Genomic DNA, 27,238 nt, shown 5'->3' with positions numbered 1-27,238 from the left:
ACGTCAGTTTGTAGTAGAACGCTGCCACGATTACGTCGTCGACTGTACACCGAAGTGGATCTAGTTTGCAACTTGTTTGGATACTTTACTTAAAATAATAACTATTAAAAACAATGGTTGTCTTGGCCCAGTGGCATACTGATCGGGTTTGTCAGCGTAAGGATATGGGTTGTTACTTTAATGAGGTTTTGATTTATATTCTGTTCATTGTCGTCCTCATAACTACCATGTACCTACAATAATATATTTGCACCAATCTTAGTTAAATTTTAAAGCAAATTTCATTTTAGTTTTGTTTTCCTAACAATATTGTCACCAACAGATCAAATTTTTGTGGAATTTTTGGACTTTATTGGCACAGTTTTTGACCTGTTTTTTAATTGTAAAAGAGCAAAAATTTTTATACTAAATACATTTCTCACTATCATACGCATAGTATTGCCAACACTTTGAATGGTAACGGCCCCTTTTTAATTAAGAAGTTCTAATTAACTGCATAACTAGCTCCATTCTCTTGCAATACCGTTCATTTGCATTTACTACTTAATTTAAATTAAGGGAAACACACTAAGAGCGTCTAATTATGAAACTTGAATGCCATTGCCGTGCGCCAGTTAGCCATCACATAACTTTGCTAATTACTTACATTTATTTTGTTATTAGTACTATATAGTTGTATGTATGTATGACTCTCCAGTGTTGTGTGTAAGGTACAGGGATTCAGCAGAAAATAATTATAATACCTACTTAATTATTATTTTTTTACACTCCAGACAAACAATAAAATTCACTCAATTGCGGTCCGCAGCTAGCTTGCGATAAGCTAAGTTTTTTGACAAACGCTTGTTGTATGCTTGGATCAAACCCAGGACACGTCGCGCATTGTGGCGTGGTGACCTTAACCACTAGGCCATCGGTGCAATCTTGCTGTTCCAAAATACACCCTTGCCTTTAGTTTCATTAAATTCTAAGACTTACAAATTGGCATTTGTGAGTTAAACCACGCCCGGATTTTACACAAATTTTCATCATCGCGACTCATTTTGTATCTTTCTTACATATCTACAAATGAAACTTTCCGTAGTAAGATTTTAGTTAGATATTTTTAGTTCAAATAAGCAATTAAATCAATAATTAAGAGAAACTCCTGATAGACATTAGTGTCTCAGTATTATTGTACAAGTCGACGGTAAAAGCCATTTTCTCTTAAATTAATACAAATTGTTTAATTGCTTACAAGATAACGTTTATTTACGATCGGTGTTCCTTTGAATTGTTAAATTAGTCTTGTGTTAGTGCTAATTATCGGCTAAGTAATGTGCTAGGCGTGCTTTCTACTGTAAACGTTATAAAGTCTAGATTTAGTATTTTTAAACCGCCATATTGTGTCTGGAAAGGCTGACAAAGTTGTGGCAGAGAGTTTAAAGTATTTTATTTAACACCGTTTGACACTCAAGTCAATAGACGCAGCTTCAAATCTGGGCATAAACCAATGTATTTTCGTAATCATTAGCGTATTGGAAAGGAAAATATGCTGAGGAAAGGCGTGCCTAAAACCTCGCCAAAGGCCTTAGGAAGGGAGGACGGCCTAGGGGCAGATTAAAAGGTCTAACACCAGACCTGTAAGATCCATACGAAAATCGGACTTGGAATTCTTATTACGATAAACGTCATTAATAATGAAAAGACGTGTAAAATAAAATTTCAACCATATAAGAATATATGATTAAGGGGGGAGGACTATAGCCGGACACTGATAGTCACTGCGTTAAAGTAAAGTTAAAGTTACTGCGGAAATAAAATAAAATAAGTAAAATGCCAAAGCAATGCAATATGACAAGTTATTACAGAAGAAAATAATAGTATTCTATTTCCTCTATGAAAATCTAACTACGGTACTTACTGAAGGAAATAATAAATTATTTATCACAATAAATAGATATAAATTTAATAACATAATCCAAGTATAGAAATCCGATTGCAATTTCGTTAAATCCTTTTATAAGACCTATATATCTGGGGAGAATGTAGTAATTTATTGGCGAAGGTTTTCAGGCGCGCTGAGCAATTACCACACAAAGATAGAACGTTATTTATGACCGATGTAAAGCATTGAAGCCCCTTACAAGACCATTACTGCCTTAATACTGCGAGAGGTCAATTACTACTAATAAAATCTCACTGATGTACAGTTTTCTGATTGTCATACGGTTTTTACTGGTAAGTTTATGATGTCTACTAGTGTTACCCGCAGGCCCGCCCACTAAAAATCGAAAATTATAACACGGGAATATATAATCGGGATATTTGTTACACCTGGTTATAAACTATCTGTGTACCAAGTTTCGTCGAAATCCGTTCAGTGGTTTTTGCTTGAAAGACGAACAAAGGAACATACAAACTTTCGCCTTTATACGTACTTTAGTTCTAAAGATACCATTTTGCTATTGCAATAATTGAAATCTATGTGTACAGGGTTGATTCAGTAAACCCTCCAGGGACCGAATTAAGTTGACATGGGGTCTGCCGTGATTAACGACATTCACGCGAGCAGAGCCGCGGGCAAAACCTAGTTCATTATATCTAGCGTTGCTATTCGTTAGAGTTTCCCCGGAGTTATCCGAGATTAGAGTACATTCGTTGAGCGTCCCAAGAGGGCTTAATGGTCCTGGCTTAAAAACTTCAAGTCTTGGGACGCTCGCGACAAGCGGCTGGCAAGCAGCTGTGCTTGCAGCCCACGATCGACTGTTGAACCGACAATGTTTAAGAAAAACCTGTTGAAATGGTCTTGGAGTCTGAAATCCGGGGTTTTCACGCACATCCTTTATAAAAATGGCATCTTCCCTTTAATTTTAAATTATTTAATTATTGTCCTGCTCTTATTAATTATAGCGTAACAGTACCCTATAGCCTTTCCTTAACAAATGCTTTCTAACACTAATATTTTTGAAAGCCGTACCAGTCATTCCTGAGATTATCGCGTTCAAACCAACGAAGTCTTCAGTTTTGTAATAATTATTACATTCATAATTGATTCTCAATCATAGGCAGCAAAATTATTATAAACCATTAATTGACCACATTAAGGTTTTGGTATTGATATTAATTCATTTCCGTTTTGTAAGATTCTGTAGCAATGAATTAAAATGTAAATTTTCAATATTATTATGAGCTTTATGTTAATTAATACTTGGAGTTAATTTGAGTAAGATTATAATTGAGTTGTACTAGTTTGCTTTGAAGATGAATATGTCGAAGACCAAGCTTATGACAAACAGCACACAGCACAGAATGGCTATAGGAAACACGGAGATTGCGTACGTCCAAGAGTACATTTACCTTGGCCAAATTGTGTCTTTCCAGGCGAGACAAACCAAAGAGGTTGCTAGACGCACAGAAAACGCCTGGAAAACCTTTTGGTCAATGAAAAATCTTATGAAAGGCAATCTTCCTTTATGTCTCAAAAAGAAACTCATGAACGTACGTATTCTTCCCGTTCTAACATATGGAGCACAAACTTGGTCTTTGACGCAACATCAAAAGTCTGCCCTCGGGGTTTGCCAGCGAGCCATGGAACGCAGTATGTTAGGAGTTAAACTGGTTGACCGAATACGGAACAGTATACTGCGTTCCAAATCACAAATCGCTGACGTTGGTCTGAAAGCTGCCCATTTAAAATGGGAATGGGCCGGCCACGTTTGTCGTTTGCCCGAAAACTCCTGGGCCAAAGTCTGTACCCTTTGGGTCCCATCAAACATAAAACGGCGACGAGGACGGCCTCGAATGAGATAGCGCGACGAACTGGATGCGTACCACAAACAGTGGATGGCAAAAGCAATAGACCGGACAGAGTGGAAGAACCTAAGGGAGGCCTTTGCCCTGCAGTGGGAAAGTAATGGCTGAAAAAAAAAAAAAAAAGTTTGCTTTACCCAATCACTTGTATTTGCTATTTCTACCTATGTCTTCTACATCCGAATATTGAGACAAGCATATTCTGGACCAAATTAGTTTAAGCTTTAAGCATTGTTTTATGTTACACTAGAAAAATTATCATCACTATTGTCGGCTTTGATATCCCAATGCTGGGCCTCCCTTTGCTTCTGTCATTCTCATCTATCTCTTGTCCTTTGCGTCCATCCTGTTCTTGCTATCTTCTTGAATTTATTATCAACCTACTGGAAATTTGCCGGCCTCGTACGAAGTCTTGGCCACCATTCAGTTTTTTTACTCCTACTATCTCTATGAGGCCTGGCTACGTGTCCTTCCCCAGCTCAGTAGAAAATTTTGTCTCCAAAATTTACGAAAAACTGTAATAAAAATAAACATTTTTTTTAACTCACCTGGAAACCTTACAGAACCCAAGAGATCACTGATGTACAAAATCATATAGTTTCCCCTCTCTAATTAGAGCGTTTTCATAGAAATTAAACAATGAAATATAAAATAACAAGAATAAACAAAATTGACTCTTGACTGAAAAACGTGGGAACGAAAATGATCAACCCTCAAAAGAGATGCATACTTTTTGCATACAGAATAAGATTCAAAATTGCTTGATGATATCCTAAACAGGATTGTATGTGGAGTGCACCTGTATTTTGATATAGCTATTGTTTTAATATTAACAATAAAACATTGCTTAATGCTGTCTCGGATTTCTTGGCATTTGTTCAGTATTTTGCATAACATCACGCTGTTGTTTCTAACATCCTACCACAGGCACAGGTAGGAAGCATCCTCAACAATTTTTTTAGAAAAAATATTACATTCAAATTATTAAGTTTAGCAATAAGAAATGATTGTTTTCGTAGTCATATATAAACTGCTTAACCGACTACGAATTAGAAAAAGTTCCTTAGAGAGATTCCTTTCGGGAGATTCTTACAGATTTTTCAAAATACATATAATAGGTATCTAACTGCTAATCATTTGTTTCTAAAACCTCTGCACTCTACAACCAAAAACTGTCTCCACGAATCTTTTGCCGACTTTAAAAGCCCACATACATTATACCTCATTAAATGTGAAAATATTTTGATACACTATCAGAAAAAAAAACCCAATTATATCACCCAATAACTTACAAAACTGACCGCAATTCTATTGACCAACCAAAACCAATGCCCGTGAACCCTGTACTGCGAAATATAAACACAAACCTGTCGCCGTTGTGGAAGCGAGACAACGCTATACACTAAGCATATAAGTCTCTCGCTCGCACATCAACAATGGTCTAACTTTAAGAGTTCGTGGTACCGGTCGAGCACATCACTGCTTACCCCATAACGGGTTATCTTTAATGCTTGTTATCTTAACGACATTGTTTACGGGGACTCAACAGTGTCGGGCTTTTAGTGTCAAGTTACGGCTGCCCACTTTGAGAGACCGCCTTATCTAAAGAGTTTGCTAATACAAATTGGTTAAGTGTAACACGATATGAATTCGTTAATGTTTTTGGTAGTTTGTTTGTAAATCAATGGAAGGTGTTGAAGGGAGATAAAAGTGATTTATACGTATTGGGATTTGTTGCTTTCTCTTTTCTTTCTGTCTTTTTAAGTGTCCAGAAGTTGATAACCGAAAGTTTCATTAAACTATCAGCTTGTTTGAGGATCAAAGAAGTTAAACGATAATTTTTTTACGTCAAAAGCTGTTTAACTGCCACTCTGTCTTGAAACTGTATTTTTGCATCACCATTGCGTTTCATAATGTTCCAGGAAAAATTATATCAGTAAATTAAGCGTTTAGTTAACGTGACGCTGGTATTGCTCCTTTTTTTACTATTAAATTTGTCAGGTAAGTTCAGGTTAGACAGTAAGACATTTCCCTGGGACAAACCAAGCTTGAATACTAGGTGGTTTTCGTTGGCTATCATTGTTGATCCTGGTTTAAAGGACTTACAGGCATAAGTAGGTCACAATAGGGATGATGACTGGGTATAAAAAGAAAAAATCTCATTAGTCCCTCAGTTAGATAATTGAAAAGTATTTTTTCAGAATTTTTAAGTATTTTTTTAGACACGTATTTTTTCCTTTTTCAGAAAAACTAGAATTGACAAAGATTAACTGCTTTAAAGTTTAGAAGAGGGAGCTTGTGACGTAACGATAGAGTAAAATTTATACTCAATCGTGACGTCACGCGTAAGTTTCATTCACTGTAATTTGGTCAATTTATGTTTGCGGGAAAAATTAAAAAATACGTGTCTATTATTATACAAAAAACTACAAGACGAGCACTGCAAAAAAAAATTGTCATCATCCCTATTGATAGGTGACAATCGAAATTAATCAGATCTAGTTAATATTAGAAGGATAGTACCACCGCATAATATCAAATTTACCAGTAACAAGCGAACCCGCCGTCTTGCCCTAGTTTGTTAAAAGCATCTTAATAGCGCTCTCATTAGCTGCCGATACCAGTATTATCTTGTAAAGCGATATCATGACAAATATGACGACACAAATTAACGGTCAAGTGCATTAGCGAATTGATCTAAATATCGATGTAGCGTGGGCCACTGTTTACAGCTAATGTTGGGCATTTTATACATGAGGCTTCGATTTTGATATCGGACACTTTAGTTTCGGGCGCATACATAGAGTATTCCTTCATCTCACCCAAAGTTGGAGTAAATGCTAAAGTGGCTTGGCTTTGTAGATTTATGTTGCCGAAGTCGAGTTAAAGAAACATATTTGTTTTTATTCTAAGAGATGTATGTGGGATATGGAGTTCATAAAATAAAATACTTCGTCTTCACAAAAATTTTCACTTTTAATTCGAATCCTACTAAACGGTCATTTGACACTAACTGCATAGCCTTCCATCCTCCTGCCTACGTCATCCCTCCTTTAACCCACCCAAATAATCTTTAAAGGTGACATGTATGGACATGATTATCTACATCGATTAGTAAACAAATCGCAAGATTACAAATATCAATCACCATATCTGGTTATATGCGCTTGCACACCTTTATATTTCCTACATATTCTTATAGATATTTTTTTCACATACCTTCATTAATCTTCTTTCATTTGTTACAGGGTGTAATTGTTCGTCGATCGGCGCGGAGAGCAACGTGTGTGACATCCGCACCGGACAGTGCCGTTGCAAGCAACATGTTACGGGCAGAGCCTGTGACACATGCGAGGTACCTACTCATATTTACATTTATGTATTTCGTTGGCACTTCTCAAAACTATATTCCAAAATTACGGATAGCCGAGTGGTTGCGGACATCACGCCAAACCCACTGTGCGCGACGCGTCGCGGGTTCGATCCCCGCGTAGTTGTAGGCGTCGATGTGTGATCCACAAATGCTTGTTCTGAGTCTGGGTGTCCTTGTACATGTGAATTGTATGTTTGTGAAACACCCCGCGACACAAGGATTAAATTCCTTAGTGCGGGTGTCGTATTTTAACAAAAAAAAATACAACAATATACGCCCAAATAAAAATTGGTCTGCATTTAAAGTAAAATTATCTTTAATAAAGGTCTCAATTTATTAATGCAGAACTAAATAGCCAAACCCTTATGACCTAAATATGGTAGACCGCTCCTTAGTAATAACAACAGACTTTGAATTTAGTCAGAGCCTTTGACAAACTGTCACCACTAATTACCTGTCTGTCTTTGTAACCACTAATCTCGTTAGGGCACTACTTATTGTAATGTTGGGTTTCAATTTCAATTTTAAAGTAAGTCTAATATAGTTCGTTGGAGGTGCGAGTGTGCTCTTTGCTGTGCGCTGTAGTGTCTCGCTTATCTACTTCAAATATAATTAGGCTGGACTGTTGGTCTAGTGGTTAGTGACCCTGACTGCTATATCGGAGGTCGTGGGTTCGATCCCCACCCAGAAGAGATCTTTTATTATGTTTCTAGTTGTAATTTATCTATATTATTTTTGTATTTAAAAATACATAAGTGTGTTGAGGAGCTCGTGGCTAAGCTATAACCGCATAAGTGATTCGATCACAGGTTAAGCTATGCTTGACGCGGTTGGTCCGTGAATGGGTGATCATCTTTGTCATAACGAGTTCCTCCGTGTTTCGGAAGGCACGTTAAATTGTGGGTCCCGGCTGTTATTCCTACATCTTTGAAAGTCGTTACAGATAGTCAGAAGCTGAAAAAAGTCTGACAGCCAGTCTAACCAAGGGGTATCGTGTTGCCCAGGTAACTGGGTTGAGGAGGTCAGATAGGCAGTCGCTCCTTGTAAAACACTGGTACTTAGCTGAAACCGATTGGATTGGTAGCCGACCCCAACATAGTTGGAAAAAGGCTAGGCCGATGATGATAAGTGTGTTTACCAGTTGTCTAGTACTCATAATACAAGCTTTGCTTAGTTTGAGACTAGATGGCGTTGTGTGAAAGTTCTGGAATATTATTATTAATTTTGAGAGGTGTTAGGATCGCTTAACTGCCATACCATTTGTCAAACTACCGCAGCTGTAAAGGGAAAGGCTCTTCACGCTGTAAACTGCAACAGCCTTACTCTAAGAAGGTGGAGGGTTTTTATTACTACCATACCATGTATAGTTCAGACCACCCAAGGAAAGCATTCCAACAAATTAGGGTGCGAATACAAACATAAAGTCCAATGAAATATAATGTCTGCACTTTCCATTGATATTCAAACCGCTACACGGTAGGAAATGTCCGCGTGACATTTCACGCTGTTACAACGAGCGCGCGAGAAACGAAGCGGAATTTATACTCTGCCACCGTGTGATGAGGCAGGGACCAACTCTGAGGTTATGGGAATGCGTAAAACATGGAAAATTATAGCGAAACATAAGATAATAGTGATGGCTGAATGATGTGGGAGCATTCTTAGATGATGATAAATAAACATTAGCCATTTAAAAGTGTGATTCTATGTTATTTTTCTGAATCTATTTTCATTAGGTGTATGTATTTCATTATTTTAATAATGTAATTTTTGTGGTATTTTAAAACATTTTAAAAAAAATGAGGCAAAAATTTGTTTAAAAACGGTAATTTAACCACGGGACGGTAATTTAATTTCAGTTGCAGCGTTTCATAATGATTATCTCCACATTAGTGACAAGAAATATCAAATATTTATTTCTATATCCAAAATGTTAGCTACACAACCTTTTATTGACAAACTAAACATAAATTTATCGTCAACAATATACCACTACGATCGTGTAAAATCGTTAGTCGTTACCGAGCCGTTTCAAAATGGCGTGGTTAAGTCTAAAATCATAATTTATGAATCATCCGCGACATTAGTGTTGCAACAGACTTCAAAGAGAATATAACAGAAAATGAACTCGTTGTCACTATAATCTATGCTACAGGGATGGACTTGGAACCAAGATAATATTTATAAGGCAGAATTTGATAAACAAATAAGTGAATAAAAAAATTAATCGCCTAGAGAGCGGTGTATAAATAAACCTGTCATATTCAGTCTAATAATTATGATTGATCGTCTGAAGGTTATATTTAACTCTTACAGGCAACAACTTTAAAATCTATAAAACTACTATTTAAATGAAAACCTTGTATTAAATCAAAGAGTGAATGATAGCCTGAGCTTGATCCCACGTCTGAGTTTGATTCTTTTCAAAATACCTATCTTACGGAATGAGGGTTCTACAAAACATATATATTTATGATAGTTTTCCTATAGAATATTAATGAGTGGGTAGCATACTCATAAATGCTCCATTTCAGTACAAAAAACAAAACCAACGTTTTATTAAAATTCATATTTTTAATAATTTTCCCTCCCAAATACGTCCCTGTCGGTCATAATACTAATAATTGGTGTCAGCCGTATCGAAATTATACCACGGACTCTCAATGAAATGTCACTCGAACTTGCCAAGAATTCGCGAATGTAGGACATTGCGGGCCAATACCTTGCAAACACAACCACAGACCATGGTAAAATACCTCTTGAATCGAGATTTAAAGATTGAATTTTTTTTTGTGTTTGGTATAGGTGTCACGGTTTTTCTTGAAATGTTCACTGCACATGGTCCCTTCGAAAGTTATCGCGATATCTTAACGAGTCATTAAAGCTGTTATATTTTAAATTAGGTGGATTAGTTGATGACATAAATGACGGTGTTTCGTATTATTTTGTGTATCATAGAGAAAATAGCGTTCGAGATTCAAGATCACCAAACCAAACCAACCTTTTGGAAAATTGGTGAATAAATATTATGATAATACCAAAACAGCTATCCTAAATTCTATTACTAGTTTAGAAGATTACGCAAAACCAATATAAACATGTGAAGCTTTATAGTAAAACCATTTAATCTAAACCAACAAATAAGTTCCATCCATCAATTTTAATAATTTACAACCTGATTAGAATAATATGACATTAGCAGTAGTTAAACTCAATTTATTATATTTTAATAGCTGTTTAAGTGTAACTAAACTGTTCAATAATATAGAAAGTGGTCATAGCAGGTTATTAATGTCAGTTATATTGCAATAAGATCCTTTATCGCTTGGTGCGGACTCTGACACTCATTATATTCCAGTACTTGCACTTTATCGCACTTTATAGGATCATGACAATCTCTAACGGTATAGAACGTAAGAAAAAGGCTACTCAGGGTCGTAATTTATGTCATTATGAGGGCGAGACTTCCACATCGGATTCAGTATTGCTTTTTCGCTCATAGCAAAGAAGTATAGACAGCAAGCACATTTCCACGCTAAAAAAGGACAGGTTTTCATCAGGTATTCATCAGATAGTTTAGTGAATTATGGATGCGTATTTTTTTTTACCGCGAACATACATTTATTAAATGACAGTAAATAGAACGTATAAGTTAAGTGATAAGCCTCCCCTTCTAAACTCTAATCTTAGTCAATTCGTATTGATGAGGTGAGGAAAATAAATGTGTCACATTTTTTTACTTTCTACATCGTATACCCATTATCTTTAAATTTATTTTTATTTGCACTTCGTTATGCATTCCATATATCTGCACACTCAGTACTGTGACTGTCAAATCGCAGAATAAATGAGCTTTAATCTAAATAGACGTTCAAATAACAAATTACCGAGATCAAAGCTAAACCTAGATTAGGCTAATTCCTAATGAAATATTAGTACTAAAATCAAGCTCAATAAATTTTAATTAAGGAACCTCGTACACTGGATTTATAAGGGCAGTTTACATTACCCCACATATGGGCATGCAGAGGTGTCTTATTAATTGCACGCCCACATTTTCCTTGTAAAGCTACCGTGTAATGGCGAGATATTTCTTAGTTACAATGTGTAATTAATCTTTGGTGGTTTATTGGTATAAATTATTTGAATGAGAATAGAAAAGCGCGTTTTAAAAGGCATAACATGAAGTTTTGGTGTTTCGCCAGTTGAGTAAATTGAGAAGGTTTTTATAATTATATTCCGTCTTTGAAATACGAAAGAGTTTTTCTGTAGACGTAGAAAAGCATTGCCAGCATAAAAAGATATGCAGCGTTTTTAATAACCTAATATAAGTGTACGTTGTTCGTCCATTACATATCGCCATATTGGCTAAGCGCCAATAGGACATTAAATTGAAAGATTAGCACAAACAGACTAACAAATCCACACGATTTCGAGATGCGATTAAATTTAGATTATAATATATATTGGGGTCAACAGTTCACGACAAATGTTCATCGCTATTGGATTCTCGGTAATCAACAAGAAGTAATAGTCCAACTTAATACATGTGGCATTAGTTTGATGGTCTGTGCACTGAACAAATGTTTGTGCAATTGGAAATACATTTTTAGTGATGAGCAACTATAAATAATCTGTCAATATTATTTGAGACGTGATGTAAGGCCTGCAGGTCTTTTGAGGGCGGAAAATCAACCCCACCTTTTAAATTAATTAAAAGATTTTAAAAAATCTAAAAACCCACGTTTTAAATGTCCATTAAAATTTTATCAAAATTGCATTGTCATCGGGTTTAAAGATACCCTGAAAATTTCAGCCTGCTGAGGAAATGCCTCAAAATTGAGTTCCAAAAATCCAACCGGAACGACAAACAAACAAAAAAGTGAGTGTATAAAAACATGGAAAAGAGCTTTGTTCTCCACATAGTATTTTTTGTTTCAGGAAGGATACTGGGGCCTAAAGCTCGGTGGTTGCCGGCGCTGCGCGTGCGGCTCGGGCGCGTCGGCGTGTGACCCGGAGTCCGGCGCGTGCGCATGTGCGGACGGCGTCGGCGGCGCGCACTGCGATACTTGCCTCCCCGGGTACTATGGATTCGGGCCTACTGGGTGCTTACGTAAGTTTTTAAATCCTATATCGTCCGTAACCGATAGGGCTCCAAATACCGCTCTTTATGATTTTCTCTTCAGATTTTACCCACTTAAGTCTAAAGTCCAAAACAAATTCATAGGCATGCACAAGAACTATGCATAGTAGACCCATAGCAAAACTTGGCCGCTAGATCTCATACCGTCTTTGTCATTTTCAAGAGGCATGTAGACATTATGTAATGACACTAATCTGATTATCCTTCTTCAGAATGATTGCCCCTAACACTTGCATTACTATTATTAAATGATTTAACGGTTTACTCACGCGTATTTATCGGGGTAGCCCGACTGATCGACTCGCGATCCCGCCGCGTCTGCTCATGATTAAGGACTCCGGTTGGGTCCGAAACTAGTCGGGCTACCGCGATAAATACGCGTGAGTAAACCGTTACATCATTTAATAAAGAATCATTCTCACGACAGTTACTATCAAAACTTGCATTACTGTAGGAAAAATGCTTCTACCAAATTTTATATCAATAATGTACTATTCCAGCATGCCCAGTTTGCACGGACGGCAAGGTGTGTTCGCCGCAGAGCGGGCGCTGCGTGTGCCCGGGCGGGTCCATGGGCGCCGGCTGCCGGCAGTGCGCGCGAGGCTACTGGGCGGTTGGAAACACCTGCAAGCCTTGCAGCTGTGGAGCCGGGGCTGTGTCTAGTAAGTTGCGGTTTGAGAAAATCTGACGGATAATAATGGCAAAGAATATTTGGAAAGCGATTTAATTGTGACATACCTAGAAATAAAACAAGAACACAAATACCTTACGCTCAATTTCCATGCTACGCTTCAGCTTAAACCAACACGGATAATGCAAAAAAACAATACGATATCACAATTAACTGGATACGACGCCTGATCTCTTTTTTTACTGGAAGACAAATTTATTCATAATCAAATGCAACGGTTTAATCACGGGTATTGATCGGGATTGTCCGTCAAGTTTCGATGCATTTTTTAATAAGGAAAATTGATTTTAAATAAAACACATTTGGCGGCCGATATCAGGTCCTCCCAAACATACTTTGGAGTGGCTCCCATTATACTATACCTCAAAATCTTTTCCAGATACATGCGACCCCCATACGGGTCAGTGTAAGTGTCGGACGGGCTGGCAGGGGGCCACATGTGAGGAGTGCTCGCGGGGTCACTACGGGCCCAAGTGCCGGCCCTGCCAGTGCCACGGCGCCGGCACGAGGGACTGCCAGGATGGCGTGTGCCCTTGTGATGAATGGGGCAAGTGCCCTTGTAAGGTAACTGTGATGAGGCGACTTTTCATAATTGAGTCAGCACATAAAATAGACTGTTTTAAATCATGCAATCCCCGTACCAGATTTTGCTGGTAATTTGTTTTTGCTCTGCTACTAACTTTTAGCTTTTACGGTGTAAACTTACAACGCAAAGGCAATTACTAATGAAACACAACATGTATTCGTTTTCTATCAGTATATTTGGTCTCCACATGTCACTCAACACTGATAAATACATATCGACACAGGAGGGTGACTTTTATTAAGTCAGGTTCTACGGCTGTAAGTGACCATAATCACAAACCTCTGAACTTTTAGGAAAACGTGGTAGGCGAGTTATGCGACAGTTGCCTGGAGGGCACGTTCGGGCTGTCCGCCTCCAACCCCTCGGGCTGCACGGCGTGCTTCTGCTTCGGGCGCGTGTCGCAGTGCTCGCAGGCGGAGCTGGCGCGCGCGGCCCTGCACGCCGCCGCGCCCGTGCATCTCACGCTGCAGAGGCCAAGACACGACCTTATCACTACTGTAAGCTGTGATTTTTTGTCCTAGTGACTTCCCTATAAGAATTGCATTTTGAGACAAGTAAAGTCCTTAAATTTTAGTTTAAAGGGCCTACTTGAAATAAAATATTTTTGATGTTGTTTCTTTTTTATAATAGACAGATCTTTCTATAAAATTATACCCCAGACCCTGATTTTTTCGTTTAAGCAACAACAAAGGTAAGAAGATATTCTGACAAAACCCAACAAAATTCAAAACTTCCAAAAGTTTCTACTTTTAACACTTTTATGTTATTTCACAAGTATCCCTTTCCCTAGATGGACCAAGACTCCCTACTAGCCATCCATACTCACACCCCGGACGCTACCATCACGCTTCCCTGGCCCCCAGTGCCAGTGTACGTGGAGTTGGACAAGAGGTTCGTGGGGGACCGCGTGACGTCATACGGGGGCTCGCTGCGGTTCCGAGTTGAAGAGGAGGGGGGGACAGAGCTGAGTAGAGAAGTGTTAGCCAGGTTCCCACTTGTCAGGCTGTATACTAAGAGCATCGTGTTGGAGCATTTTGAGGTATGTCAGTTTTTTGTAACTTTCTAAAGTTTTTTAACTGAATGAAACTTGACTTTTTATTCGACTTTTAATTAGTTTAAAAGCTGCTTTATATCACTTGCGTGCGTTGAATGAGTTAAATCTGTGTTATATTTCGTCGCCGCATCCTAATATTTTACTGGAATAGATTGACATATATTTTCGTCGTGTATACCGTATACCTCATACGGTAACTAGTAGAACAGTATGAAAAACTATCTTTTTTTTTAGCAGAACGTGATCTCCAACACATAACTCCTTATCCTCCTCAGCTTGTACCAGGAGTGAATGGCAGCCACAGCGTCCGTTTCCACGAGTCGTTGTGGCAGGTGCGGGGTCGCGGGCCGGCCTCGCGCTCGGCGCTCATGCTGGCGCTGCGCGGACTCGACAAGATCCTCATCCGCGCCACCAGTAGGGCACCCACCCACCACGAACATGTACACGCCTTGTAAGTGATACTTACATTCATTTGATTCATTAGAGAACTGAAGATGCTATTCTTCTTCTGTTCACCCAAAAAATGTATTTTAAAGGAAATTGACAACAAAACAATGAAACGTCCTTTGTCCTTTCGACCCCTGGTGAATCTAAGCTTGTAAACTGTACAGCAAAAGTGACACCATCGACAAAATATGATTCGCACACTCCACACTCGTCAGTCAAGCTTGCAGACTTAATTTTAAAGACCCTCTGGCTAATCAACTATGAAGACCCGTTCTAGGCGAAATATTTACCATTATTTCGAGTAAATTAATCAAAAGCTCGTCATAATTTTCTCAGGCTCCTCAACGTTTCCCTGGACACTGCGATCCCCGGCCTGAGCAGGTCCGAGCCAGCGCTGGGCGTGGAGCTGTGCGCTTGTCCGGCTGGTTACACCGCCAGCTCCTGCCAGAAGCCTGCTGCCGGCTTCTGGATGCCGCCGCCCAAGATCCTTATGTCGGCAGTGTCGGGGACCATTGTGATCAACCTGGAGGGAGACGCCCAGCCGTGTCTGTGTAATGGAAGAGCGACGGAGTGTGATCCTGATACAGGGGAATGCTTGGTAAGAATCTAAGTCGATTTTTCCTTTACGGAGCAAATGGACATACTGTCTTGTTTTCAAGGACAAATTCAGTGATAATGCGAATTTTTAAATATTTGATCAGCATTCAGCATTAGCGGTAACAAAATCAAATCAACTTCAATCTAGATGGTTAACTTTTCTGTAGAAATACATTTATATGTATTGTGTACTTTAAAGCCATATACATAAAGTTTAATTTGGTACATCCCAGAACTGCACGATGGGTACTGGCGGCGCGCGCTGCGAGGTGTGCGCGGCGGGCTACTACGGCGCGCCCGGCCGCGGCGCCGGCTGCCAGGCCTGCCCCTGTCCGTCACGAGCCAGGAACTTTGCTGAAGCCTGTGCCATGCAGGATGGAAGGCTGCAGTGTCTTTGTAAACCTGGTGAGTTTAAGTTCGACATATTTGGGTTGCACAACCTTCAAAGTGTATATTTACACATAGGTACTTTTGTCTTAATAAATGTTGGAGCGTACTGTAACATAATGCCCGTCCCCAGGTTACGCGGGCCCGGAGTGCGAATCGTGCGCGTCAGGCTACCGCCGGGGCGCGGGCGGCGCGTGCGTGTCGTGCTCGTGCGGCGCGGGCGCGCTCAGCCCCGCGTGCGACGCGCGCGGCCGCTGCCACTGCCGGGAGTACGCCAGCGGCCCGCGCTGCGACACCTGCCGGCAGCCGAGGACATACATGACTGAAAATGGATGCAAACGTAAATACATAGTTTAATAGATAGATAATTTTTTGCTGAGTTTATTTACGTATGAACTACTTGAATCTGAAAGAAAATAATCGATAAAAACTCATAGTTAAAGTTGGCAGCGGTTTGATAACTGCTCAAACTTAACTAGAATGTGAGCTGATTATCAAATGTTCAGTCATTCCCTATGTACGTGCCTAGCAGTGGGACGCCGTGCCAAACAACCTAAAGCGAAGTTGTGATAATAACTTTATGACTAATAATATTTTTGCCATTTTCAGCATGTGACAACTGCACACAAACATTACTTGACTCAGTAGAACAACTTACACAAGAATTACGGACAAAAGCGGACCCTAGAGAACTGAGTCGGATACCGAAACCCTTCGCCGCAGTCCGAGAGTACCACCACAACGCCACCACACTGAAATCTAGTCTCAACCAACTTACAAATAGTTTAGTCAATACTAGAAACTTAGAAGAAATCTTAGGAGATATAGAGAGTACGGAACATAGGATATTTACTGAAGCAAATGCTTTGAAAACGGAGGCTTTGAGGCGTGATAAAGAGGCGGACTACTTGAGTTTGGAGAGCATGAGTGCTTTAGAGGAGGTTCTCAAGATCAGGAGAAGAGTGAGTGAGCTGGTGGAGACGCTGGATGAGTTCGCCCGAGGAGAGAAACACTCGAGTGCTCACAGAGCAATCAAGGAAGCGAGACACCTGCTCAGACAGATCAAGGATCTGAAGCTAGTTGATTACGTGACGGGAGCTAACGATGTATTCGATTCGGTAAGTATAATAATAAAAATTGAGCCACGATTGTTGCAGTCATTAGTTTGATAAGTAACCATTTTCTTCCCAATTTTTCAGGAGCTATTCGTTTTTACCTTCAAGCTTTATTGTTTTGTTGAGCTGGCTAAAGAATTTATTGCCAAAACATTTTACAAACCAAAGATTACGGGTTGAAGATTAATAATGGGTACTTTCAGGCACATCTTCAGTCAACAGCAGTCCAAGAACGGAACTACCGTCTAGAAGACACGTACAGGCGCCTGCAGAGCCTGCGAACAGCACTAGACAGCTGGGAGCAGAAGGCAGCTGACCTGCAGAAGTTGTCCGAGATGGTGTGGAAGGCTGATGACACGGTGATGGCCTTGAAGGAGCGGGTCAAGCCTAGGTTATCTGCTGTCAGGGATATTGGACTGCGGTGCCGGCTCGTCCTAGAGGTAACTTGGTGAACTGATTACGTTGTTATAGGTAAAGTTTCATGACAGTTTTGTCGTAAAATAATATATTTCAATTGATTTTGATACCTTGATTCTGGCGAAATAATTAACCATCAAATATGGCAGAAACCGTAACATTTGCTATCTTAATTATTTCCTTTTTACGGATGGAAATGACTCCTTCCACTTTGGGTTGACCGGAAGAAATTGGCAAGACTTCTAGTGACTAAAACCCACCCACTGTGTACCAATAACATAATTAGCAACAATCATTATAAGGATCTTTTCACTCTCTCATCTACTTTATACTTACTCAAAATGTGTCGTCTGCACCTTCTTCCACAGGATATAACAACTCTATCAGCAAACAACATCACAGATGACATCCGAGCATCTCTCCTCCAAGGTCAGACCCTGGGCATCAAGTTCTCGGCACTGGCAGCCGAGCTGGCCGTCCTGACGTTAGCTGCAGAGGAAAAGGAGGGGATCCTATACAACCTCACGCCCGTCTACAAGCAGAAGTATCTAGAGGCTGTGGAGAAGCATGTCGCGGAGTTGGGAGTTAAAGCCAAAGAATATAAGAAGTGAGTTTTGGTTCTTCCGAATAGACTGTGCTCGGGCTGTCCTCATTACTACACCAAAATATTAATTGATGGTACATTTTGAGGTTTTTCTTCGATAATAATATTGTTTCTTAGGCAGTTTTTAAGGCCAGGGTTTGCAGTTACAATTTAATATCTATTATACACCGAAGAGTATTGATGCGGCTGATTATTTGTCTATCTGTTTAACTCCATCCTTCTTTGTCATAGCCCTCTACTTAACTGATTGTTATTATTTCAGTTTGTTTGCCGGAAGTCGCGCTGCGGCATCCCTGGGAGTGTCAGCTGCGCAGGCGTGGTCTCGCGTGGCGATGCAGGTGAAGGAGGCTGCGGCAGAAGCTGATGCTGCTACTAAAGCTGCCGCAGCCGCCACCTCGCTGGCACAGGGCAATGTCCCGATGGCTCACAGTGCTGCTAAGGGCAAGACAGCGTCTGAGGACTTGAAGAAACGAGGCGCTGCAGTGTTGGCGAAAGCTGATGGTAAGGTTTTAAGGCCGTTAACTAAAGAAAAGGTACTTATAAGAAAATATGAGATTTTCGGTATGGGCTTCAAAATTTTTCGCGTTCCTTTTGACAAGCAATGAGATAAGTATGGGGTTGATTGGGGGTCGTGACGAAATTTCATAGGAACTTCGAGAGACACACCTGGTAATTTTGTGTATTTACACCACAATTGTTTTTTCAACACCTCAATTTATGCTATCTTACAGAGCTCCGCAACCAGCTCGAACATCTTCGCCGCGGAGCTGACTTAGTAAGCGTAGTCCTACGAGGACTTGGCTGGCAGGAGCGAGAACTGAGCGGCAGGCCCAAGGCCAATGTCCAAGCCACCCTGTCAGCCGCCAACGAACAGGCTGATAGAGTATTCGCAAGTACCAGGGTACTGTATGATGAAGCCAGCGAGCTTCGGCGAAGAGTTAGGTACCATCTGAGGAGGCAGCTCACAGAACTGCAAAGGCATGGAGATACCGCGCTAGGAGCTGCGCAGGAACATGGTAAGAGCGATATGTGTTTTATACAAAAAAAAATGTAATGCACAGACATTTCAATCATATGCAAAGGTTTTGATGCAGAATCATTCTGTCGTGATCATTAGTTGATGTGGTGACCATTCATTTCCGTTCAGCCCTTTATTAGAGTATATACATATAGGTCTGAGTCATAACAACATATTTAGTAACAATTGTAATTGGTCCAGTATCGCAGATCCGCGGCAACACGGTCCGCGGCGCGGAGACGGCGGCGGCGCTGGCGGGCGCGGCGGCGGCGCGCGCGCGCCAGCACGAGCACGCCGCGCGCACGCTCGCGCCCGCCGTGCGCGCGCTCCGGGACCAAGTGCTCAAGGCGAGACATGCTGCCGAAGCTGTACGTATACACTGCAACCTATGCATGCAATCGATAAAATATTCATCATCATCATCATCTCAGCCTATAGCTGTCCTTTATTATATTGATATTGTTCAATTCGTCTGTTCATGGCAACACCTTCTATTCCAGATATCAGTATCATTAACATCAGTCTCGGGCGCGCCGCTGGGCTGCGTGCGCGCATACTCCGTGTCGGCCGCCTCTCCGACTGTCACCAGACTTGCGCTTGCGCTGTCCTTTGACAACGAAGTCCGCGATGGACCTCTGTTATACCTGCTCGATGATACACAGGTTAGTTCAGATTAAAATCATGAAAAAGTGGCCATAGCCAACCCGCCGCAAAATTTAAACTCTTTTAATAGGTAAAAAAAAATCTACTAAAGTACCAAAATATGTGAAATGGCAAGGATGTACTCATTTAAGAGCGTGGGCAATATGTCTGATTTTCGAACACGTATTTTTGAAAGAGCTGTTTTTAAACAAAGTAAAACTCTGAAAATCTGAGTATCAAGCATATGGATTCATTATAGTCCATAGATTTTTCAAAATCAGTCACAATTCTGCAATAATTCTGAAATTACTGATCAAGTATGTACAACCGAATTCATTATTACTATTATACTTTCGCAGGAAAAAGAGACTTACATGAAGTTATCAGTGGCCAGTAACAAGCTGCACTTGGCGTGGGACCTAGGGGGTGGGGAGGGTGAAATCGTCCACCCTGAGGTCCTGCAGCCCACGCACGACGACGCTGATCACACGTCTTATAAGATTGAAATCGAACGGTAAGTTAGGCATTAAGCATATTATTGGCAAGCAAGGTTTTCTTCTCCTTAGATAGGCCATCAATGTTTACACTATGAATTTTCATCTAATTTTTTTGGAGTTGCCATTCTTTCCCATTTATTCATTAATTCGCGATCCTACTATAAAATCTTAAATTTATCGAAACAGTTTAAGAAACCACATGAACTCACGCTATATTTTACTTATACGAAAACGACTAAAATAAAAATCATTTTTTCCTTTTTCTTTAGCATATGGAACACAGTCCACCTACGCGTAGAGCTGGCCGGCAGCAGCGTAGTATCGGCCAGTAACAGCAGCTCGTCATCCGCCGTCACACTGCACACGTCACAGCTGTGGCTCGGCTGGCCGCACCACGACACCGGCCTGCCAGCGTGTGTGCATGCCCTATACACCGATGACAAGACTGTCGGGCTGTGGAACTTTGTGCAGCAACCGAAGGAGGCTAAATGTACTGGGTGTACACAGAGGTGGGTGGTAGATATTTTTGAGCCAATTTTTGAAAATTATTAGGCGCTGTATTCATGAAAGCATAAGTCACAAGTTGTCTTTAAGAGCTATGGTGTCTTTAACACTACAAAATCGGGGCATTTTGCAGGGTCGTTCTTATTAGATAAAAATCAGCTCCGCAAATTGTTTATTCAATGTGGTTTGGGTTTTTACGCGCCTAGATTTTAAACTTGTACACATCTTGTTTAAAACTCTGGCTGCAATCATCAAACGACCAGATTGTTTCAGGGATTGCTATCGCGTGTATCTTAATCACTATATAACTATAAACCAAATTTTCTCTTAAGCTTGAAAACGTTAAAAAATCATTGTGTTTAAATTTGCTTCCAGATGGTACAACAGCCGCGGTGGCGAGCCCTCCATGGTGTGGTTCAACGGCGCGGGCTACGCCGAGCTAAAGCGGTCCCGCGCGCGCCCCGTCGACAAGAGGCAGTTCAGCATCGCCTTCACTTTCAGGACTAGAGACGAGGATGCCTTGCTGTTCATGGCGCTTGATACTGCTAATGTAAGTTTGGGTCTAGCTCACCACACATGCCCGTCATTGCGACTCCCGTTAGCCAGAATACCAAATAACAATGAAACCAACGAAAACCACCGAAACACTTAAGGTCGGCTTGACAAAATACAAAAAAAAGCACAACGGAACACAAAATGAAGGTCACAAAATTGTTGTTTTTTGGCATCTTTATGAAGATTCGTGTCGGATTTTGCTTAAAGCAGATGTGGCTTTCAAAAAGTTAACCCTTAAAAAGCGACATACGCTGCAATTATAAAATTGCTTGTTACTTCTTTTTACCACTTAAGTTTGAAACTGTCATCTCATAAATATTCGATATGCATAATTTTTTGTACAAAATTATTAATGCGTGTTGCAGAACCGTTCAGTATCGGTAGTGCTGCGCGAGTGCCGCGTGGTGTTCACGGTGGAGTACGGCGGCGCGCGGCTGCAGATCACGGCGGCGGGGCGCCACTGTCACGGCAGGCCCGCGCACGTGCAGGCCATACGGGCCTTCGCCAGCAACAAGCTCGAGAAAGGTAATGTGCGTGGCGAGCTTATACCGAACCAGCTTAAGTAGACACGTGGTTTTTGCAAGAGTGAAATGGTCGCTATTCGGGCTATACTTCACCGGGACACCATGGCGGCGCAACCAGTCGCCGCTACCAACAAAATGTATACAGCTCTATAGAGAGTTACTCACCTGGTTTCCGTTTGGTTGCGCAACCAATTTGGCGGCGCGACCAACTCGGACGCGTGCACAGAATGTTACTGGTTGCGCCGCCACGGTTGATTTTCTTAATATTGTGTCTTGCTTCAACAAATCATGTTCACACAACTCATCAAAGGACCTCAAGGACATCCTCACATAGCCAAAAAACTTATCCGGATATCTTCTTAGATCGTCGTATATGTCAACGAATTGTCCTTTCTTACAGCGATCGGCTAAATAAGGATGAACCCACCACTGTTTCTTTTTTCTCTTTAACGCTCTTTTCCTACTTACATACAGCAGTAGTGCTGTCTCTTCAACGTCCATTTTGACTCTATCTTCAGTGTAGTGTGGCGACTCTGGTGTCTGTATGGTGTCTAGTTTGGTAGCTTACGGACACCACGGTGGCGCAACTGGTTGCGCCGCCATGGTGTCCCGGTGAAATATAGCCCTTCGAGTCGCGTTAAATGTAGTGAAGTAACAAGATTAAGACATGCACTTCGTCAATACTTGATCATACCACCAGGTACTGGGGCTGTCGTACAGTAATATCATAACCGTATAACTTGTTTGGTCGTGGAGTATTTATGAGGAAAAATAATTTATGATTAACAAAATATTTAGAAAAAAAATAAGTCCTCCCAAAGACAGCGTTAAGACGAGACCCTTTAGAGAAAAAGAATGCCCTAACCAGGAGTAGGACTCAATGTTTTAATTGATAACTGGAGCTGGAGCTGAACTGATAACCATTAGAAAAGAGTATAGTGTGAGGTAGGATGAGAAGTGGTCGTGTATTGAGGAGGTCATGTGGCAGGCAGCTTGCGCGTGAACGGCGAGGAGACGCTGGGCTCGCCGGCGCCGCCCGTGCAGACGCCCGCCGCGCTGCCCGAGCTGGGCGGGGCCACCTACTGGCTGGGCGGGGCCCCGCCCGCCGCGCCCCCCGCCCTGCCGCCCCCGCTGCTCGGCTGCGTCGGAGGACTCACGGTGGACCGGGATGGGTACGACCTGCAGTCTGCCGCGGCCAGGCATGGACTCGAGCCACGCTGTGGAGATAGGGTAAGGCATTAACACATACTGAATCGTGTATACCTAATTAATGTTCCATACATAACAAATGTAAACGGAAAGACAGCGTGCTTCTGGGGATTTGTTGCGCCGATTCTACTCTCACAACAAAAGCACTTAGGAAGCGGTGAAGAGTTGGCGAAACTGGGTGCTGTCCAGTGTAATCTGACTTTCGAAAAGTGCTTAGTGCTTAAATTAGTCGCCTAATTTGAATAAGTGACTTTTGAAAAGAATAATCACCAATCACGTTTTCTTCTCAGACGCTCCGCTCGGCAATCCTAAAAGGTTCAGGCTACATCGAACTGCCCTCCCCGGTATTCCGCCGCAAGGCGTCCCTTGGCATCTCGTTCCGCGCCCGCTCCAAGGACGGCCTGCTGCTGTACCGCGCGCCCTCCACCCTAGCTGAGAACGAGGTGGACGATGACGACGGCGATGATAAACATTATCTAGCTCTGCTGTTGACTGATGGTAAGTAATTATGAAACTTTTGTAAAGAGAATACGGTTTAATTTGCACTGATGGAAAAAAATTAATCAACGATTTAAATACAATTTCTGTGTGGAGATGTAAATTTAACATTTTTCAGAAGTCTTTCTTTAACTTTTCTTTGAGCAGGTGAGCTAGAGCTGGTTGCGGCGGCTGGTAAGGGAGAAGTCCGGTTGCGTACAAACGGAACCAGATTCGATGATGACCACATGCATACTGTCAGGATCATCCGGTTGCATAAGCAGGTGAGGAAAATATTTTTCTTAAATATTTGATTTTAGACGTGATAAAATAATAAATCTAACTTTTGCGAAAATCCTCTTACTCTTTTTACTTGTCTTTGTCATGAGCCGCCAAACATTTTAAGTAGAAAAAGGATGTCATGAACGATCAATTAATAAAGAGGATTGAAAAAAGCAAAATTGATGGAAAGAGATTCTCGTAACTTATGGAACCTGATTTAATTTCAGATAGAACTATGGGTCGATGAAGAGCAGCTCAGCATCGGCGCGCTCGCCGGCAACGCGCTTCCCGCCCGCCCTGGAGGCCTGTTCCTGGGCGGGGTGCGGGAAACTTTACATGCTAATATACCACTCAAGTCCTTCAAAGGAACTCTGGCTGATCTCATCGTTGATTCACAGTGAGTTGGATTTTGATATAAAGGAAGAAGAAACGTTTTGTTTATAATTTTTAATTTAGAAAATTGCCGATCATTTTTATTAATCTTGATGAATTGCTTCGTTACGTTTTCAACCAACTCTAGAAAATAATATCCTCTACACAAAATATCCAGAATTAGAAAGCGTTTTACAAAGTCTCTAACAAATTTGTACCCTGTTAGGGTTAAAAACACAATGAAGCTTTACTGTTCCATTGTCCCCAGACTAGTGGGCCTGCAGTCAGCGCTGAGCTGGCGCGGCGCCCGGCTGGGCCGCGCGGACGGCGCCGCGCCGCGCGCGCCGCGCTCCGAGCCGCGCGCGCTGCAGGCGCAGCCCGACGCCGCTGGATGTACTAAGGTAACATTTCGTACCTAACAAAGTCCTTCTAAAAGCAGTTACGAGGTTCTGTTTTAGGTCCGGATAAAAGGGTGTTTTTTTTATCCTAAAACCACGTGGAAAGTTTTCGCTATTAGACACAGACACTGACACCTGGCAAGCGGGATGGTAAACGCAGAATACTTTCTTTTGTGTACTGTGCTTTTTTATTTATGTGGCCTTAATCGCCTTTTACTACTTCTTCTGGATATTAAAAGTATCATACTTAATAAAAATCCCCATACGGCACTAATAAGGTACAAAACTTGACTTAAACTTTCCGCCCTATTCCAGACATCATCATACACGGTGGAGGCCGGCGCGGTGAAGTTCGGCGACTCGGCTCACAGCCACGCGACGCTCAAGCTGAACAAGCGCAGCAAGGAGCTGGTGCTGTCGCTGCAGATACGCAGCTACGCGCCTGATGGACTCATACTATTGGCACCGGCACGTGCACTTTTAAAGCAATACATAAAATTATAGTTCTTCTTTCGTATGTGAATTTTTCAGTAGTGGAGTTGAGCTATCTGCAAACTGACAGTGTTTGTTCCTAGTGGATGCACAAAATTTAAGTTCTCTCCGTGAAAGTAAGATGAAGTTAATGTACTTCATCTTACTTTCACGGAGAGAACTTTTAGTGTTTTATAGTAAACTATCTAACTTTTGTATCCATTTTTAACAGGGTTCAAAAGCGAAGCCGAAACATTACATGGCTCTATTGGTGCGCGAGGGCAAGTTACGATTGGTGGTGCGCGGGCGCAAGCGAAAGGAACTCACGTTAGCAACTAATGTCACAGACGGAAGCTGGAGACAGGTCAGTGTAATACATGAGATATACGATATTTATGCAATAGGTAAAAATAAATAAGACATGTTGATGACAAAAGATGTTTTCGCGCAGAGAAATTTAAAGATGGCGGTATTTAACTTTAGTTGAAAAAAAACTTCAGCCACGTCGCAGTAGTTACACGCGACTGTGTCAGTTTGAACCGTGCAACTAGAGTCATTACTGTAACGTCTTTAAAAACCTGGAATACGAAAAACCTGAAATAAAAATTTGATTTTGATTGTCCTGCGGTTCGTGTAATATGGTTTAAATAGCTTCCAATAGCGAATTCTATCGACGAAAATATTTTATTTTTTATTCATATTACATAATGTGTTGTAACGTTTTGTAGGTGTCGCTGCGTATGTCTCGCGGACGCCTGCAGCTGTCGTCAGGCGGCGCGGCGGCGGCTGCGCGGGCGCCGGCCGCAGCGCGTGCGCAACGACTGTACGTCGGAGGGTTACCAGCGCCGCCAGCGTTGCCGAATTTACCGAACTCTGTAAGTAAAATATACATTTATTTAAATGCTATCGGCAACAATTAAGTAGAACTACATTTTGTGCAAAAAAAGCTAATTATTTTGTTTTTTAAGGATTGCTAGCACTGTTGTTTCCTTTCCTGCATACTATATCCATCCTGTTTTCATTTTAATTGATTAAAGCATGTTTTACCTACTTTTATTTCAGATAACTCGGATAGGTGGTTTCCGCGGCTGCATCCGCCGCGTGACTGTGAACGGCCGCGCGGAGGACCTGGTGCGGGATGCGCAGGCGCACCACGGCGTCGGACAGTGCTTCCCTAATGTCGAACAAGCTGCTTACTTTGGAGGTACGACACTTTTATTTATCAGTTTGTTTTCATAAAATCTTGATTTTGCCTATCATGTCAAAATACATCTTTTAGAAGGCGATACCCGTTCTGACAACATGAGCCACAGATGCCTAAACTTGATAAAGTGTTTTTTTTGTGAAATTACACATTCTTCGACATAAGACTCATTCTAAGATTTCCATTTTTCTCTATCCTTTGCAACTCTCTTTTCCATCTTTTTGTTTGTGATTTAGAATTCTCATGCTCATCTTCTACTTAAATTAATTTACGAATATGGTGGTCCCTAGGTGACGCGTACGCGGTGTGGTCGAGTGCGTGGACGATGACGTCAGACGGGTCTGAGAGCTCGATGGAGCTGCGGCTGCAGTTCAGGACCAGCGAGCCCAACGGAGTGCTGCTGGCGGCGGCCGGCCTGCTGCTAGAGGTCAAGGATGGCGCTGTAAGTCACATGAGAAGGGATAGAGTGGTTGTCACTAGGATTAGTATCTAATATAGACACTAGAGGCTAATAATTAAGTAGATACTTGTGTCAATTAGGTTTGAATTTCTACTGATTTCCGACTTCTATTTGTTGAATTTCGTTTCGTTCGGTAGCGGATTTCAGAGGTCCTTAAAAAGTCCTGCAAAAAGGCCGGCTGATTGAATAGATTTATGACAATGACGACTCGCGCTCTAACGAATTTATTCCTTGTGTCGCGAGCGGTTTCATTAATATTCAAGTCATAACATCCGTGCAGTCAGCTCATCCCGCTATCCCCGCCCCAGGTGGTGCTGTCCCGCCAGTCGTCAGGCGCCGAGCGCGCGCGCGTGTGGTGGCGCGGGCTGCGCGGCGGCGCGTGCGACAACAGCTGGCACGGCGTGCGCGCGCGCGTGTCG

General features: G+C 41.6%; 1 protein-coding gene across 1 annotated transcript in view; it reads left to right on the top strand.

The window, feature by feature from the left end:
- Positions 1-27,238, top strand: part of LOC113501373 (laminin subunit alpha-1-like) — a gene marked incomplete at its 3' end in the record, with an annotated part of 68,697 nt that extends 41,459 nt beyond the window's left edge. Inside the window, exons 2-33 of the mRNA XM_026882505.1 lie at positions 7,041-7,147; positions 12,107-12,414; positions 12,801-12,970; positions 13,379-13,563; positions 13,879-14,082; positions 14,376-14,624; positions 14,915-15,090; positions 15,423-15,684; positions 15,917-16,088; positions 16,204-16,410; positions 16,680-17,188; positions 17,389-17,625; positions 17,971-18,209; positions 18,469-18,707; positions 18,938-19,222; positions 19,426-19,592; positions 19,725-19,886; positions 20,226-20,380; positions 20,633-20,872; positions 21,243-21,417; positions 21,788-21,947; positions 22,935-23,176; positions 23,446-23,653; positions 23,801-23,916; positions 24,142-24,311; positions 24,555-24,687; positions 25,000-25,152; positions 25,388-25,564; positions 25,884-26,030; positions 26,218-26,359; positions 26,650-26,801; positions 27,128-27,238. Of these exons, the coding sequence (XP_026738306.1) occupies positions 7,041-7,147; positions 12,107-12,414; positions 12,801-12,970; positions 13,379-13,563; positions 13,879-14,082; positions 14,376-14,624; positions 14,915-15,090; positions 15,423-15,684; positions 15,917-16,088; positions 16,204-16,410; positions 16,680-17,188; positions 17,389-17,625; positions 17,971-18,209; positions 18,469-18,707; positions 18,938-19,222; positions 19,426-19,592; positions 19,725-19,886; positions 20,226-20,380; positions 20,633-20,872; positions 21,243-21,417; positions 21,788-21,947; positions 22,935-23,176; positions 23,446-23,653; positions 23,801-23,916; positions 24,142-24,311; positions 24,555-24,687; positions 25,000-25,152; positions 25,388-25,564; positions 25,884-26,030; positions 26,218-26,359; positions 26,650-26,801; positions 27,128-27,238 (6,359 nt within the window). The remainder of the gene's footprint in view (positions 1-7,040; positions 7,148-12,106; positions 12,415-12,800; positions 12,971-13,378; positions 13,564-13,878; positions 14,083-14,375; positions 14,625-14,914; positions 15,091-15,422; positions 15,685-15,916; positions 16,089-16,203; positions 16,411-16,679; positions 17,189-17,388; positions 17,626-17,970; positions 18,210-18,468; positions 18,708-18,937; positions 19,223-19,425; positions 19,593-19,724; positions 19,887-20,225; positions 20,381-20,632; positions 20,873-21,242; positions 21,418-21,787; positions 21,948-22,934; positions 23,177-23,445; positions 23,654-23,800; positions 23,917-24,141; positions 24,312-24,554; positions 24,688-24,999; positions 25,153-25,387; positions 25,565-25,883; positions 26,031-26,217; positions 26,360-26,649; positions 26,802-27,127) is intronic.

The sequence above is a fragment of the Trichoplusia ni genome, chromosome 15, assembly GCF_003590095.1.
Source record: "Trichoplusia ni isolate ovarian cell line Hi5 chromosome 15, tn1, whole genome shotgun sequence".
NCBI lineage: Eukaryota > Metazoa > Arthropoda > Insecta > Lepidoptera > Noctuidae > Trichoplusia > Trichoplusia ni.
The sequence above is the reverse complement of the archived record's forward strand: the minus strand, read 5'-3'. Positions and strand labels throughout refer to the sequence as shown.